A 17,565-nucleotide genomic window follows, 5' to 3' on the forward strand; every position below is an offset into this window, starting at 1 on the left:
TTTTGACTGAGTGAGGTCGTTCTGAAGGAGTCTCCTTTTCAGTCTTGTCATTTATGCTAAACATCAACTTATCCCTGACCATGCCTTCCTCGTCAGACCCAAAATCACAGTTTTTGCTTCTTTGACAGAGCTCTGTGACATGTCTATCCACTGATATTTCTGTCATAATTGGGCAAAACAACAACGTTTTTTTGTGGGCTACAGTAGTCACAAGGTCCTCCATTGTTAGTGCATCTCTGGCTGGGGTTATCGCGAGTGTGCGGTACTTTTCTAGCACTTCCTTGCCGATAGTGTGAAGAAAAATGGCTATTCTAACCATTTCATCTGTCTCCAACGACCCTGATGCAGTCATGTACAGCTGGAATCTTTGTTCTCATCTGCACCAAGTCTGGCAAATTGCTGGTGAGCAGCAGCGGAGAGCAGTTTGAACTGTTCCATGTTGCCAGCAACTTTCAGTGCGTGCCGCTCTCCGGCTTGCTTAGTTTCATTGCCCAGCTGCAGTCTTCGTACACACAACAGCTCGAACATCTGACACCATCTTGTAGCTTTATGTGGTGTTGTACAGCGTTATGGTCTAGTTAACCCTTTATTAGAACAGATGACAGGGACTAGGTTCTTGGTGCCAGAGCAGTCTCTTCTTTGACTTGGTAGCTCATTTGTGTCCTACATGTCAACAGCACCACCGATGGGTGGTGCTGTTGACATGTAGGTGTCTCACAGCTGGACGAGAGATGTCCAGCTTTGAGACACCCAAAAAATAGGCCAAGGGAAATATGCGTTGTTTGAAAGGTTGCACTCTGATTGAATTACAAATTTTCAATGGATAAGGTTTCTTACTGTGGAGGCAGGGACCCTGGAAAACATTAGCCAAAATGTATTTCTTGTTCGACTGAATCATTTTTTCTTGAATTGAGGCCATAGACACAGCAAAACTGCTTTTTCTTGGCTCATATTTAGTTGAGTTAGGTCTGTTTCTTTCTTGTTCTGCTCTCATCCTCAGGTATGTGAAACTGACCCTTGAGGAGCGTGATATGCCAATGCAAACAGAATGATCTTTAGAAATGCTGTCTTGTGGTCTCACATCATCCTGTTCTAGTATCAAATCATCCTCTGGTTTTGTGCCATCCTGCGGTTTTCCAGCCTTTTTAAGGCCATTAATCAGTTTCCTTAATAAACATTATAAACTCAGCATGCCTGTTCTCATAAACTTCTTTTCTAATTATAATAAATAATATAATAATTGAGCCCAAAGTGTAAAATTCTGGGTTGGATCAGGGGAACTCTGTTATGTTCTCAAAACAGACATTAAAGGGTCCAAACAATCACTCAGTAAGCAATAGCTCCACTATTCTTGTTGATCATCTTAAGAAATTCATTTTGGCATGCTTGATTTCTAAAAAGAACTTTTTGGAAGGTTGTACCAAATGTTGAAGACGACTTCACAAAAGGCATCCACTGAGTGGAATGGATGTTTAGAAATCAGGAGAACATGCAGGATGGTCCAAAAGAGGAAGGTAATTCTCCTGAAAAAAGTCCTTTGTCAGGCGAGCGTTGTGAACTGCAGCATTGTTCTGTTGAAAATAACCAGTCATCACCACACAGACGAGGAACATGAGGGATGCCCCCTACAACATCTCCAAATAGTCGGCTGCAGTTTGATGCCCTTGAACAAACTGAAGCTCTGTTCCAATGAAAGGCCAGACCATGATGGCTCCTCCTCCACTGTGCCATGTTGAAAACATTTCAGGTGTGATGTCTTTGTCATGGCAATAACATTGGAAGCCATCAGGACCATCAAAGTTACATTTTTTCTCATCAGAAATGAGAACTTCCTTCCACTTTGTATGTCCCATATTTGGTGCAACCCTTACAAAGTCCAACCGGGGAATTTTGTGGTGTTGATGGCGGCGTGGCCTTTGAAGACACTTTTTGTTTTAAGACCCAATGTCATGACTTGCTAGGCGGGACAGACCCAGGCGCTGATCTGGGTAGATTGCATGATGAGAAATTGAAGGAACTATCTATGATTACCGGACGTGATCAGGAGGATGGTTTTGTGCGATGAGTGATGCGAGAGAGGTGTTGACACCCTAATTCCGAAGCTTCGATAGGGGTATCCAGGGGTTCTGTGCGCAGAGAAAGTTTAGAAACGAGATGGTGATCAATCAAACTTTGTTCGTCGCTCGAATCAATAAGAGCTTGGAGATTGTAGACTTCAGACTGACGGCAGATCTTGACAGGAATTAACAAAAAGTTATTTTCTGTGTGACACACAGAATCGCCCAGCCGCAGCCTGTCTTCTAACGGGGGGCCCTGGTGTTTAAACGCAACGGGCAATGCGAGACTAGATGACATTGATTGCCTCAGTAAAAACAGGAACCCTCCTCTCTGCGTTTTTGACGTTCTTCAGCAGTTAGTTTAGAGTACCCAACCTGCATGGGCTCTTCAGTAGTTTTGCGAGATATTTCAATCACCGTTCGAGCAGGTGAGCTCGAGGTGGTGGTGTGAAGGATGCTATTAGGAGGTAGCTTACGGGTTAGGTGGTTTCGTTCACGTTGACGTTCCTGAAGGCGAATATCTGATCGAAGGGCTGCGGAGACAAGATCTTCAAATGTAGGAGCTTCAGGTTGAGAGCAAAGGTAATCTTTAATACTTTCATTAAGAGATTGGTAGAAAATACCTCTTAAGGCCTGGTCAGGCCAACCTGCTTCCACCGCTAATATCCGAAAATAGATAACATGATCACTGACCGATCGATTGCGTTGCTTGAGGCTCAGCAAAAACGTCTGGTGGCTTCTTCCTGCTTGCGTGGTTGATCAAAGATCAGACGAAATTCTCAGATGAATCGGTCGAAACGCAGGTGTGAAATGGGATTGGCTGTTAGGAATGCTTGGGCCCATTGCAGAGCTTTGTTTCTGAGGGAATTAATGATTAATGAGATTTTACTGTGATCAGTGTGATAATACCTGGGTGCTTGCTGGAAGATTAATTGACATTGTAAGAAAAACCCTCCACAGGCTTCGAAGAAGGGTTCAGGTTGGAGGTGGACGTTTTCCGGTGAGGTGGCGGAAGTGGGCATGTTGCCGAAAGGTGGAAGCGACACAGCAACTGCAGGATTAGAAAACTGTCCAGTTAGTTCCATAATGGTTTGTGTCATACCATCAAAACGTCGGAAAAGGTCCTGTTGAGCGGAAGCCATTTGGGTTAAAGCATCGGCTTGACGTCCCAGAATGATTCCTTGCTGGGTGACGGCGGGACAAAGATCTTCGGGTCAGCTGGGTCTGGAGTTTGGCCAGTTCCTTCTGTCATGACTTGCTAGGCGGGACAGACCCAGTAGCGGGCCCGGAAGGAAAACACAGGTGAGTAAGGAGGTAAGTAATCGTTTTTATTTTCAGGCTTGAAGTCGTGGCGTGGCTGGAGGTCTAGGCTTGGCTTGGTGTTTCCAGGAAATTCCGTGAGGAGACTTCTGCTCTGGGAGTAACGTCACTCAGGTGACCACTTGCGGTTTTGTTGTCCTGGAGACGAGGCGTAAACAAGTATTAGCAAGGAGCAAAAACACATGAACAAAGACGTTAGCCTAGTGACCAGACTATGCACCATAAGGGGCAACGAACTGACGATGAATACTGGAACTGGATCTTCTTAAGTAGGTCTGGAGGTTGATGAGGTGAGGGGTCACAGCTGGTTCGAGTCAGGAAGCAGAGCAGAGAGGGGAGGGGGAGGAGAGACTGCCAGAGGCACCATGACACCCAATGCATATTTGCATCAATAACACCCCATAAAATAGTAAATAATCTTTTATTTATCCAGGTAATGGCAGATTGAAGTAACAGACGCTGTGGGGAAACCACAGAGAGACCTTTAGGATTGTGGGTAAAGAACAGCTGGTATCTCCACACATGTGAACACAGAAGCATCATGGGTATTGATGGCGGGTTTTAGAGCTAAAATGGAAACGTTTTGACCACCTCCACAACATCAGGCTTTGCTGCAGACACCTTTTGTTGGATTACAGGTACATGCCGTTGATGAGGTAATCAGATTCCTCTGTGGTCAGGGGGCGGGCTTTCTTCATTCTGTGGCGGACAAGTCTGAGGCGGCAGCCAATCATGAGCAGCAGCAGAGCGGTGATGAGGAGGCCGAGCGCCAGAGGAAGGATTGCACCTGCAATTGAGAGGGTTCACTGAGCGGGAGGTGGGGGGATCCAAAGGCTGAAACTGTAAACTGGGGCCTCACCTGACTCTGGAGGGGGGTGTCCCCCCACTGCAGGAAAAGCACGGTGGGGGTCACCCTCTGCTTTGCTTTGGGGGACTTCAGCAGGATCTGTAACAGAAGAAAAGCAATCCAGAGCTTCACATTTCCCTCAGGCAAGGCCTTAGGTTCCAGACAGACTCACGTGTGTCAGTTTCCTTGGTAACCGCTGGCGCCACACTTGCTGGTCTGAAGGCCGGACCTAAGTGAAGACATTCATCATGAAACCATGAGCATTCCTTACAGATGAGGCTGAAAAACGAAAACAAAGCGGGCTCTTACTCCTCTGTATGCATTCACTGATACAGTCTAATTCCTGGAGGAAGTTGTTGTGGTTGCCCTGGCAACCGCCGTAGAGGAAGTGCTTGCACTCTCCTGTATTTTGGTCATAGTACCACCGTGGAAAGGTACCTTTACATGGACCCACAACTGGATCTGCACCACACGGATCTACGGGAGAGAAAAAACAAAAAAACTTGCTGTTCTGAGGTTATATCACAAACAAAACAAACCTTTTGATTTAGAAGGTGGCAAACTGAGAAACTCTACCACTACCTGGACTCTCTGGGACGGGAAATTGGTTTTTCCATTGCATTATCAGTATTTTAATCCACTCATTTAAACGTCCCTGGGTGTCTGATAAAGGCAGGTCAGTTATAAAGTTAAACGGTCTAGATCATGATTTTCTTAAGTCTTTTATAGTAAACAGTATCCATGCATAAGATAATATATTACCTTGTCACACTAAAGACGGAAGTTTTCATTAAACATTTGTTATTTTTGCTAGCTTTTTTCCAACCCGGAAGTAAGACGACTCGATCTCTTAGGTATAAAAGCTATACAAGAGCTGTTTAGAAGTATTTTACCGATCACCACAAGCTCCGGAGAGAAGGTGGGTGTGTGAGTTAACCTTGGGGGTGGGGCTACCAGCACAGCCTCTGCCAGGAAGGGGCTGTTCCTCACTTATTTACGTCACATTGTGAGAAAGCACTTTTTTTGTGGATTGGCTGGTTTTTAGAGGAAAACTCAGAAATGCAGTAAAGGATCAAAAAACTGCTTTGGGGTTGTTTATAGTGAGAAATGAACATTATAATACACTTAAAAGCTCAAAAAGTTCATTTTGCATGATATACAGTAGGTCCTTTAAATTGACCTCTTTTAATGGCCTATTTAATAAACCAGTGATGTTTTTTTCAGTTGGTTTTTGTGAAATTTGTTTGTAACTTATAAGATTTATTTTTGAAACTAAATACCTGCTCTCATACTCTTTGATTGCCTGGTCCATCAAATGTTTGTGTAAGAGTATTACCTTTGGTCCTTTTAGTTAATCAAATAGACTCAGAAATACAGTTTTGGTCTTTTAACAAGCTGCCATGTTGCTGCATTCAGACAGTCAGGGTGGAGCGTCTAATATCTGATCTGTCCTGATCTGAGAGGTGTTCATCAAAGAGTCATACTAGGCTCAATAAACAAAAGTCTACGCTGCAGGAAATTCCCACATTTACCTGTATGCTGATGACACTGCTCTTTTCATGTCTTGTTCCCATCTTCAAATAGCATTTTCTATAATAACAATCACCTTCATTATGTTCAAAAAACCTTCTGGGATACATAAATAAAAGCATTGAACTCATCTCTTTGATGGTTCTGAGAATCAGTTTGTCAGCTGGTAAAATCTCTCTATCTTCAATTATATCTGAAAAGCACATCCGTAATTTATTTAGTTGTCAAATTTTAACATCAAATGTGAAGCCATAGCAGACGAACTTCAGCTGTAGACGGTAAAGTTCAACATACAGATCAGCCTCTAAAAGCCTCCAACACAAACTCCAACTTTTAGGCTACATTCACACTGCAGGCTCAAATAACCAAATTCCAATTTTTTTGCCCCTATGCAACCTGTATCCGACCTTTTCATGACAGTCTGAACGGCACAGATCAGATCTTTACAAATGCGACCCAGGCCACTTGGGTATGTGGTCCTGAATCCGATACGTATCCGATCTTTTGTAATGCGACCTCTGTCTGAACGGCCAGGCCACATGAATCCGACCCGTACGTCATTGATACCCTACAAACGTCATAATTCTGCGTTGAAGTAGGCGGAAATGAGAACATAAACATCAACCATGGCGGACGATGCTGCTGAGACCAGTCAGTGTAAGGGAAGAGAGGTCACCGATTTGATTCATATTTGGAGTGACAGCTCTATTCAGGCCAAACTCGAGGGCTATTATCGCAACCGGGCGGTTTTTGAAAGCATTTCCAGCAAAATGGCCAAGCATGGTGTTGAACCTTTCCCGCGATTACTTTTTTCCATTTCCGACCGTGGTCAGAAGCGCGGGGGACCGAAGGCGGATCCTCCTTCGGGGTTCACTTCCCTGTTCAGACCCTCAGATTCTCCAGAGCGGGTTAATAAAGAGTCAATTATAGCATTTATTCTGGGGGAAGCCTTCTTTTATTAACGTTCTCCTTCCTCCTTAACACACAACATGAATACGCGCCCCCAACAGACTTCCGCTGCCCCCTCAGTCCCTCTTGCGCTGCACGTGCTCTCTCCTCTCTTACACACACGCGTGCACGCATCCATATCCCCATTCCACAACAAAGGGTACAGACGATCATGGCTCCAATGCCTTCTTAAGATTAGAAGATTATAATTGTGCTGGCTCCTTTGTGAAAATAAATGTATTAATGCAAAAAGAGCTCCGCTGTTGACAACAGTTGTTGACATCTATTGTTAACGTTAGCTCTCCTTCCATAAAAAACAATGAGTGAATTTTGGTCGCATTTTGCGACCAAAATTTGAGAGTGTGCGACTGAATTTTACATCCAGTCGCACATGTGCTACCAGTAAATTTGCCTCCCCCACCCTCCTTATTTTTTATACATTACACGTGGAAGGGGCAAGTCAATGATCAATGAAATAATCAATGAGACGCGAGCGCACATGCACGCAAACACACACACAAACTCGCACACATACTCATGAGACGAGAGCACACAACCTGTAAGTGGCTAAAATGCGTGTAGGGGGAAGGGCCTAGAGATAATCGAGCGCGCATAAACATCTGTGAGACAAATATCATTACAACCTGTGCGTGCATCTGAGCTATGAGCAAGCGAACTATTGATTCGTTCTTCCGACCTGCGGCTAGTGTACCAGTGCCAGAGTGTACAGCAGGGGTCTCAAACTCGTGGCCCGCGGGCTATTTGTGGCCCCCACCTTGAGATGAAAGTTTAATTTTAATGTGTCCTGCCAGTTTGTATGAAAGACACCTTTTCATTGTCGTGTGCGGAGCTGACAAACCAACCAATCACAGTGGAGTAAATGACTATTGGGGAAGTGACAATGACCGGGCTTGAAAGCAGGAAACCTGACAGCCCCCTCCCCAGACCACATGAAGGAGTTCCTTACTTTCCTTTTTAGAACGTATCTATTCTCGTAATTTTCTAAATGCATGCAGTCCGTGCTGAACTTTTCTCTGGGTCACACAGACCCGGAGGTTACGGGGGTTACGGTTAAGCGCGCGGCGTCGCATCCCCCCAACCAAACGATTTATGCACGGCTGTTACGGCAGCACACCGCTCCCGCGGGAGTCGGGTCAGCTGAGGAGAATAAATGTCCCACACCTACATGCGTGGAAACTAACGGGGCTTGAACTGTAAACACGTTTAAAACACGGTTTAGTCCGAGACGCACTTAAAACACGTGGTGAAAATGCAAGGATAGAAGTGTTTGAGATGAACCAGCGGCTCGCCTGGATCATTGGGGGGGGGGGGGGGGGTGATGGCGAATCTGCAGTGAGACTGAAGGAGAACAGGAAGTTGAAGTTCAATTCAGTTCAATTTAGTTGTAATATTACTCTCCCCCTCAGTATGATCCGTGTTATTATACATTTTATATTTATTTGAATGTTTCGTAACGGATGTAGCCTATTTTTAATCAATTGGTATTTTAAATTATTTCAATTTCTCACTTAACTACAAAAACCATCAGGACACATGTCCCATAATGCATTGTTTTGTAGTCACAGGCCAGCTTTCAGTCAGTTCAGTACTAAATTTCCAGCTGCGTTCGGTAGGTTGGAGCCTTGCTGCTCCCGCTCCTTTCTCCTGATATTTTTGTGATGATTGACAGGTGATGTTTTTGATTGATTTGATTTGAAATGGTTTATTTCAAGCAATCAAATAGAAATAATACACAAAAACAATATAATCATCAGTTATACATTCATACGGTAACTAATCAAACTTAGGATAATTAGACATATTAATAAATATTGCTTGAAAGGGAGTGGAAGGAAGCGAACTTATATAATCCCACCCCGTTATACTGTAACCATTTTATTACATGATTTTTCAATATCCGGTTCCTAGGTTTTATCAGACAGAGTTAATAATCATAAGGTATCAATAAAGCACATGCCAAAGATGAATTACTTAAGTACTACGTCAAAAATAACTATTTTAGAAATCAACATGGCAAATGCAGCATCTGAAATGTATGCAAATTATGTTAAAACATAATACTATATCAGTAAAATAGACACAACACTGTTTCAGGAATTTTCATAGCAAAAATGTCATCAAGTATCAAAAGTTAAAAACATGTGCAAAGTTATGCTACATTAGGAAAGATTTTTGAATCAATTTATCAATTTTAGGAGCTAGTGAAGTACTATCATCAAAAGTCAATCAATTTAACAATTTTCAAAGGTGATTAATCGTTTGTTTTACTCTTTTTGTATTTTTTTTTGTATTTTTCTTTTTTTTCTTCTTTTTTTTATATAATAAAGTAATGCTGTGGGGGAAAAATAAAAAGGGTCCATAAACTGTCGAATTGTCCAAGGTTGGCATTTCTTCTTTTACTGATAACAGCCGATTTTCTTGTTGGAGCAAAAACAAAAATATATGTCACACTTTTACAGTTTACCTTCTTCTGTCAGTTTACCTTGTTGTTGCATCTTCAAAAGTGCAGATTAAAATGTGACACTGAATTTGAAACAGCGCATTGTAATTTCTGCATCATTATTAAAATATTTATTCATAATACAGTGGAAATTAGTAGATTTGGTTAGAATGTTGATTTACGGTATGCGGCCCTAAATTTTCTGGTTGTGCCCCTAAAATTTTCAGTTGGGGGCCACTGTGCTCCTAGTGAAAAAAGTTAGTCTGGAGCCCTGGTGACGTCGTTCACTTTTGAGTACTCTTCTGCGCATGCGGGTCACTTCTGGGTCATTTCACGGTCACACAGGAGATCCCAATAGTTTGTATTTAATTTGAAATGTGAACCGCCTTGCAAAAATCTGATTTTATTCAAAAAATCTGAATTGAGCATTAAGCCCTGCAGTGTGAACGTAGCCTTAGAGTCCCCCTTTCATTCTTCACCAGGCCTTCTACAGCACCACCACTGCGATCTGTTAATCTTTTCCTGTCCATCCCTTCATTCTTGTAAAGAAATGCAGTCTTCATTCAACTTTCCTGATGTTGTTGATCATGAATCTTTGCAAAACAAAGACTGAAACTCACTTTTACCATTTTATCTTTAAATTAACTAGAAATAAAGTTTATGAATGGTTATTAAACTCATTTATAAACTCTGATATGTATCTGTTGGATGTGTTATTGTCACATTTTTGTGTTTCTTCTTGTCTAGGTCATTTGTAGAATCTGGATTACTGCAGGCTTATTAACCCTTTGACGCCCATTGATCTAAAAGATTAGAACAGGGGTCGGGAACCTTTTTGACCAAGAGAGCCATAAACGCCACATATTTTTAATTGTAATTTTGAAAGAGCCATACAATAATGTAGCGTCCCTTTCCCACACTGAGGCAAGGAGACTAAACCTCTTTTAAGGTTCTTTATTCTGGTTACTGCAGACCGCAACAAACGCCGTACAATTAATTCATCAGCTCCTGAATCTCTCCCGCCGAGGCGAGACGAGAGCGCTTCTCCCAACTTTATTTTCGCTCCTGCCGCGCCAGCCCTCCCATTTCCCTTATTCGGCCCATAGCTGAACCCCATTGGTCCAAACTACCTAACAAACGCCTGAGCGACAGAACTGAGAGCCAATCAGCATCTCTGCTTGATGCGTTTAATGAACTCCAGAACTTTTAACGCGGCCCAAAAGCCAAGTTAAACTCAGTCCGCAACAATATGTTTAAAACTAAATATACAAATGAATGTGTGCATTTGATTTAATTTCAACATTTTTAAAGTACAATAAGTCTGTGGATTCTTTTTTAATAACATCGTTATGCTGTTGCTAATAAATGATGAGTATTTCTCGTGGTAGTTTTGTTGATGGTCTAGTCTGGTTGATAGGTGGTGAGTTTCTGCTTCATGCAGGCGTTGAGACTTTAAACGTGATCGTAGGTCTGAATGTTCTGTAGATGTGAGACATTCTTATCACATGCAGACGCGGAGCCAAACACACACTCACACGCTGCAGTGAGCGACGGGCAGCGGGTTTTACGTTTTTATAATCCCTGCGCGGTTCACCTTACTGGCCGTGCCCCCCCCCCCCCCCCCCCCTGCTTTCTTCCTCTAACAGCCCGTCCCCGCAACTGCGCGCTCTTTCTCAGAGACGGGAGCGCAGTTTTAGGCACGGCAATTCAAAGGTTTCCGGCTGGTACAAACTCTGTGAAATAATAGATAATAGTAACTGATAGTGCTGGTGTAGATTTTGTTCTCCAAGCACCGCTACTACTGCGCGCCTCTGGCATCGCATCGCGCCCGACAAGAACTTGTCTAATGAAAAAAAAAAAAAAAAGTATAATTAAAGATTTGTCTGCGAGCCACATGTGACCATCAAAAGAGCCATATATGGCTCGCGAGCTATAGGTTCCCGACCCCTGGATTAGAAGAACTGTCTTTTGTAAAAGTATAGTTTCCTCCTTTTATAATATGGGTTCAAAAACCTGCAGAGAGAGCAGAATTTTTGAAATGTCTGCATGTGTTTACAACATAAACCAGCTTCAATGTTTCATAGCCCTCATATTCGCCTTGAAGAAATAAAGCCATGACACCTGAGAAGCACTCAGAGCTCTTAAAAGCTCAATAGAAGAGCTTTTGTGGTTGTAGTGAGTCAGACTGAAGGATTGGATGGCGTGTGTGTGTATGTGTGTGTGTGTGAGGACAGAGGAGCTTTGTTCCAGCTCTCAGAGGATGCTGGGAGCTTGTGTGTTTGTGGAGTCCGCTGTGAGAGCATGACTGCACAGACTCCATCTGCCTCAGTGCTGCAATCAGATTCCACAGTCTGAGTAAAAGCTGACCTTGGCCGACTGCCGTCTCCTTAAAGATGGAGTCTTGTGGAGGACGGGCTCTACTTCTGTCCCCTGCTGGGGTGATGCCTTTCCTGTTTCCAGCTGGGAGCATGGAGGCGTCCTCAGCCTCTATGGGGGATGCAGAGCTTCGGGAGGTTGGAGGATCCACCCTGTGGGTCGCCGACTTACGGCCACTATCAACTAGAAAAAGCCAAAGAAGGCAGTCAGATGAGGGGAGACAGTTTCAGAGGAAGGGTTTGTTGTTGGTCCTACAGTCTGTGCAGAAGTCTTCATCAGAGCGGTCCGGACAGTGTTGCTTCCCGTCGCAGGCGTAGGAGATGTCGATGCAGCAGCCGTCGTCACATTTGAATTGGTAGTTGGAGCAGTGGCCGGTACACGCTGCACGCATGTGTGAGATTACACTTACAGCGGGTGAAGGTTTATGGTGCAGCTCTGAATCAGCCAAGGTCGCCGCTCACCTTCTGCTTGGTGTTTCGGAGCCAGAACCGTGACAGAGACGTTGTCCGAGCTCTTCTGTCCGCTTGTGTCCGTGATCGTCATCTGGAAGGTGTAGACGCCCTCCTGCAGGCCGCTGACCTTCAGGAGGCCAGGATGAGTCGACTGCAGGGCAGACAGGAAGCGAGGAAGCAAGACAGGAAGCGAGTCTGTGAACGACGGGGAATCTGGTTCCACCGTCAGGAACTATCGGAACAATCGAAGAACTGTATATCCGGGAAATTTCATCTGATTCAAGGTTTAAAAATTAAAGAACTAACCAGGAGAAAATAGCAAAGACAAATGAAACACAAAGTAAAAGGCTGACGTTTTCTAATAAAAGGGAAAGTAAAGTAATATAGTCAAATCAGAAACGATTTAAAGACAGAAAAAGTAAAAGCCTAACAGGCAGCATGAAAGAAGTGACACTAACAAAGTAAATAAGAAGCTTAAACGATAATAAAAGAGTTGAATGAACTTTTACATATGATCAAGGCTATTTCAAATAGGCTATTTTTCTTTTTATTTTGTTAAAGCTAGAAATAAACAAACTAAGCTCTCTACAGGTGAGCAGGCAGTTATCAAAGCTTTCTGCCAGGTGTCTCTAATTAACTCATTAAGAAGGTGTAATATTCAAAACTACAGAAGAGTGTGACGATAACTGCATCACTGCAGGTTTTTTTGTTTTTTTTTAAGTTCTGCATATGGTCCGTGATTGGAACTATAATAAACACATTAAACACATTCATCTTTGCTGAAAGTTTACTTTTGCTGCTAGTCCTGTGTTCAGACTTCAAGGGCTTTTGGGGGAAACCTTTTATTAGTGTTCTCCTTCACTCCCTGCACCGCGCCTCTCACACCCTTTTGCCGGCGCGGCTCTCACTGCCTCTAGGCTGCACGCACTCCCTCTACTCACACACACACACATGTGCGGTTTCAGAAACACATACACATCCTCAGCCAGTTTCCGTCTTGCGAGGAAATACGACAAATTTACTGCGCTCTAATTATTAATTTCCATTGTATTCATTTCCATTACAAGCTGCGCGTGTTCTTGAGTCCGGCCGCCCGCCGGAGGATCTGGTTGGGGGGGGTTTATTACTGTTCTCCTTCACTCTGTAACACCAAACATGAATGCGCACTGTTAGATTTCGATGAATATCCCTACATGTTTTGTTTGGGAACTATTTTGTGCAGCGCAAAGTTACGTGTCTGTATAAACAAAGGCGGAGCCTCCTGCCCCGCGTTCTTCATGGGTGTCAGGCTTCATGGCTGCCAGAAAGGTGACAAAGTGTCTGCAGTCTGTTTATTACTGGGTAATATATAATATTCTGAGAAGGTGTCTGTAGCAGAGAGCACAGGTGAAACTTGCATGCAGAAGACTCAACATGCACCCTAACACACGTGTGTGCGCTCCTTCCTCCTACACACACACACACACACACACAGTCATTCTACAACACCTATATAGTTAGTTCATTAGTTAGATAGGTAGTAGTTAGTTGTTACTGTTATTTGTTAATAAAGAATACTGCGTTGTAATTGGATTCATTTGCGACAGAAATCCCACACCGTCACAGCTCTAAGACAGACAGTGTGCTGAACAAGCCGATACCTGTCTTGTGGGGTCCAGATGAGCCCACTCCCAACGTTGGGAGTGGGCTCATCTGGACCCCACAAGATAGCACAAGGGCTAAGTCAAACACCAGCATGCATTCTGCTCACTTGTTATCTGAGAGGACATTTCCTGGCTATAACCATCACAATGCATGTTTGCAAAATGAAGCTCAATGACTGACGAACACATCTGTGCAGGCGTCTATTATCAACCATTCAGCCGGATTTCTGTGCAGACTAGTGGGAATAAAACCTCTGCAGACAGACTTGAGTTCCAATCTTGGTCATTTCAGTGTAAACTGTGTGTTTGAGACGACACGGTTTTTTCTGTTTCAGTGCAAAAAGATTGAAAGTCAAGACCTTCATGTTGATGGCGGTGTCCCCCTTCACGAGAGTCCAGTCGTAACGGTCGATGCCGTGGTCGTCTACGCTGTCGCGTCCGTCCAGCACGGCCCAGTCAGTGGGCAGCTGGATGACCACGTCCTGACCCGCGTTGCTGCGAGGAGGCTCATCCACCTCTGATGGAAAAGATGCTCAATGAACTCTCATTTTTGATCTATTGACTTCCACGCCTCAGAGGTGAACTCATGCCGCTCCGCAGAAACTATGTCCTAGAAAATCACACAGGTTTTGGGATTTTTGCTAAAACAAATATAAGAACTCAGGAAGAACTTTGCTGAAAAAGGTGGCAGAAATTGACTATCTTCATAACGACAACATTATAGAGGAATGTTACTAAAACCTGTAGAGCCAAAGCAATCTAAAATGTTTTTAATAAAAACACTTTCCCTGCAGATGAGTTGGAGGTTTATTTAAAGCAGATTTTAGTTTGAAATACTAATGTTTTAAGTCAAAAGGAAGTGACTGTTTTCAGGTCTTTCTGATGCTTCCTTTTGGGGGAGGAAGTCCAACATTAACTCTTACAAATGAAACCAGGAAATGAGATTGGATCCACAAGCCTTTATGTGTGAAGGTGCCATTGACTGGACATGAGAACTGGATTGTACGAGCGTGACGTCACCCATACAAGGTGGTTTACAGTAGCTGAGATAGGCTCCAGCAACTGTGTTACTATGATCTGGTGGGTTTGGAGGATGGATACATGCATGAATGGATGGATGGATGAATAATCTGATTCTTTGTCAATGGCTGCTCCCTATCTGCTGCATGCTCCTCCTCTGTGGTCCTCTTTCCTGGTAGCTCCAACCTCAGCATCCTTTTACCAACATCATCACTGTCCTTCTTCTATTTGAGAAACAAATTGAACAAAAAAGTAACTACTGAAGTCTGATTTTGATTTTTTTCTTTTAGTTTGAATTGATTTTTTTGTGTGAGAATAACCCACGTTTCAAATCTACCACCCACAGAGTTTCAGCTGATGACGTCAGACTCTGATCCCACCTGTAGTGTCCTCTTCCTCCTCGGAGGGGCCTCCTCTTGACCTCCAGGCTGAGCCGCTGGGTGACCCCGACAGCAGCCCCAGGGTGGTGTTTGGATCCCGGCTGTAGGTGGTGAAGCCCCGCTGCGGTGAAAAGGAGCAGACGTTTGTGTTCCTGTAGGTGCAGTTGAACAGGTAGCAGCCCAGAGAGTCCCCGGCCTTCCGCGGCTCCTCCTGCAGCACCGCCACGGTGCAGTGCGGCTGCGCGCAGCAGGCGTGCACGCAGTCCCTCCAGGAGTGCACCCTGTCCGGGGCCAGCAGGAACGCGGCCCCGTGCTGGGTGGACACCTTGGTCCGGATGATGCGCTCCTTGGAGGCGCTGAAGTCGACCACGCAGGAGTCCGTCACGCCCCCCGCGCCGCGGGTTTGCTCCTGCTGGCGGAACTCCTCCAGCAGCTCTTCCACCCCGGAGATTTTGGATTTCAAATCGGAGATGGACGAGGAGGAGCGCGCGGCGAAAGGGCTCGCGGAGATTAGCATGAGAAGGCAGGCTAGCATCGGATGCTGAAGCTGCTGCATTTCTTTTCTTTCTTTTTTTTTTAACTCCACGGAGCTGAGAGACCCACAGAGTTTCCTGTAGCTCCGCTCTGTTCACCGCCGCAGCATTTTTCCTCACGTTAACCTGTTCTGTCTTTACAGAGAACCGCTGACTGTACGCGCGAGCGATGACGCCAGAAATCCGCCGTTGTTATGGTGAGACTGCCGGAAGCGATGACGTCACGCCTTTGAATAAATATGGGGAGCGGCTCCCAGAAACACCTGCTGGTCTCTCCACGTTCATTTAAATCCGCATTTTAGCGGAGGATACTCGCAAATATAACCTGTAACTAAGAATTATAATAAAAATAAACTCCTGCACACCTACGATTACATTTATGAATGCAAAATGAAGGAAAACACTTCCAGGTTTCATATTATATTATACACTATTTTATATACTATATAAGGGTTATTCGGAGGACATTTTCCATCTCACCATCACATTTCAAATATTTCTCCTAGAAAATACTATTACATGTAGTTTCTGACTACATTTACGTGTCTTAAGACCAAATATACAAAAAATAAGAGAAAAACAATGCTTGAAAATAGTTTTAAAAACACCAAATAAGTCTGAAATACCCCTAAAATGCCCCCCCCCCCATGTCCAAATTCAATTTTAATACAACAGTGTCCTTATATTAAAAATTAAGTTCTGTGGTGGTATTATCTGATTCATTTGTGTCTCTCATAACTGTGGGAATTTGTGTTAATAAACAAAATAGCAGGTAATAATTATGCATTAATAATTAACTAACTATTAGTATAGATTTGTAACCCTGTCACCTGCAAAAAGTGGTAAAGTCACATTTGTAATCCTTAAATATAATATAATAAAAATTGCACAGCTGATCTGTAGGCTATGGAAGCGATTCTGTAGCATAATTAAAAATAAAAGTCAAAACCAGAAATGCTTTTCATTTTCAAATTGAAGCTGCATTTGTTGATTCAAAATTAAAATGAGAAAGCAATCCACCAAACCGCTTTTTCTTTTTCTTCTTCTTCTTCAAAATCGCTTTATTCCTTCACTTAATTAAAATGATAAAGAAAATGGTATTTGACGTTTCATTTTCAAAAGTTCTCTGGTAAATGTGTAGCATAATTGATTTAGAAATGTCTAATTTGACAATTAAAATGGATTAACAGAAATGCTTTTTCATTTTCTAAATGTAACTGGATCAAATGACTCAAAATTAAAATGAAAAAGCAATACTTCAAAATACTTTTTCATTTTCTTCTTTACTTTTGCTCATTCTGTGACATAATTAAAGTGAAAATGCAAAGAGGGGATTGCATTTTTGTTTTCAAATTCACCCCGCAAAAACTGTAGCAATATTCAATCCCAGTGAGCTTTTCTAGGGGGGGGGGGGGATGACGTCAGTGCTCACTCGGTGTGGCTACATGCTCTGCGCCAGCCAAGCATGTCTGATCAGTGCAGCCAGATTCTTCGTGTTTGTGTGAAGTGAAGTGAAGGGTGCTTTGTAACGTTCAACGCTCTGGAGGACGATACGGAGCCTTAGTCTGACTGTATCTCCCGGGAGAACCGAGTCTCTGAGCAGAAGAGTAGCTTTGAGGCGTCTTTTGAAGGCGGAAGTGGCGTGCCGCTTCGGGCAGTCCTGAGAAACCATGCAGTCATGTAAATTTGTGTTTTCAATCGTGTCCAGACAAAATAAAGGCTGAAGTTTTTCCCACATATTTACAGCCAAGATGCACATTGTGGCATTGCCCGCAGTTCGGAGTTTAATGCATCAGACGCTAAATGTTGTTGTTGACACGTATATTAGCCTGATCCTAAACCCTTTTCCTGAATCTTATGATTTTTTTTATTTTCATTGACACAATAATTATAAATCTGGTTTTATTTTTTTCCCTCTCGGGTTAACGCAGAACAGCAAGCTTTCAGACTCAGAGAGAGAGATGAAAAACCGTAGCCTGCAGCGGCCGTTGTGGGTAC

General features: G+C 43.5%; 1 protein-coding gene across 1 annotated transcript; it reads right to left on the bottom strand.

The window, feature by feature from the left end:
* Window positions 1-3,779: 3,779 nt before the first annotated feature.
* Window positions 3,780-15,841, bottom strand: LOC101175213 (low-density lipoprotein receptor-related protein 11). The gene is made up of 9 exons (XM_004083955.4): window positions 15,035-15,841; window positions 13,994-14,151; window positions 12,001-12,142; window positions 11,795-11,920; window positions 11,531-11,722; window positions 4,534-4,701; window positions 4,397-4,453; window positions 4,237-4,323; window positions 3,780-4,164 (listed from the first exon to the last, which is right to left on the bottom strand). The coding sequence occupies exons 1-9, from the start codon at window positions 15,588-15,590 to the stop codon at window positions 4,010-4,012; spliced, it is 1,641 nt and encodes a 546-aa protein (XP_004084003.1). The 5' UTR covers window positions 15,591-15,841; the 3' UTR covers window positions 3,780-4,009.
* Window positions 15,842-17,565: the final 1,724 nt, after the last annotated feature.

The sequence above is a fragment of the Oryzias latipes genome, chromosome 24, assembly GCF_002234675.1.
Source record: "Oryzias latipes chromosome 24, ASM223467v1".
Taxonomy (NCBI): domain Eukaryota; kingdom Metazoa; phylum Chordata; class Actinopteri; order Beloniformes; family Adrianichthyidae; genus Oryzias; species Oryzias latipes.

Coding starts and splice junctions, on each gene's coding strand:
- LOC101175213 (XM_004083955.4), bottom strand. CDS start 15,590: ATGCAGCAGCTTCAGCATCCGATGCTAGCCTGCCTTCTCATGCTAATC. Junction 11,921..12,000: donor TCCGAAACACCAAGCAGAAG/GTGAGCGGCGAC, acceptor ACATGCGTGCAG/CGTGTACCGGCCACTGCTCC. Junction 11,723..11,794: donor TGAAGACTTCTGCACAGACT/GTAGGACCAACA, acceptor GGCTTTTTCTAG/TTGATAGTGGCCGTAAGTCG.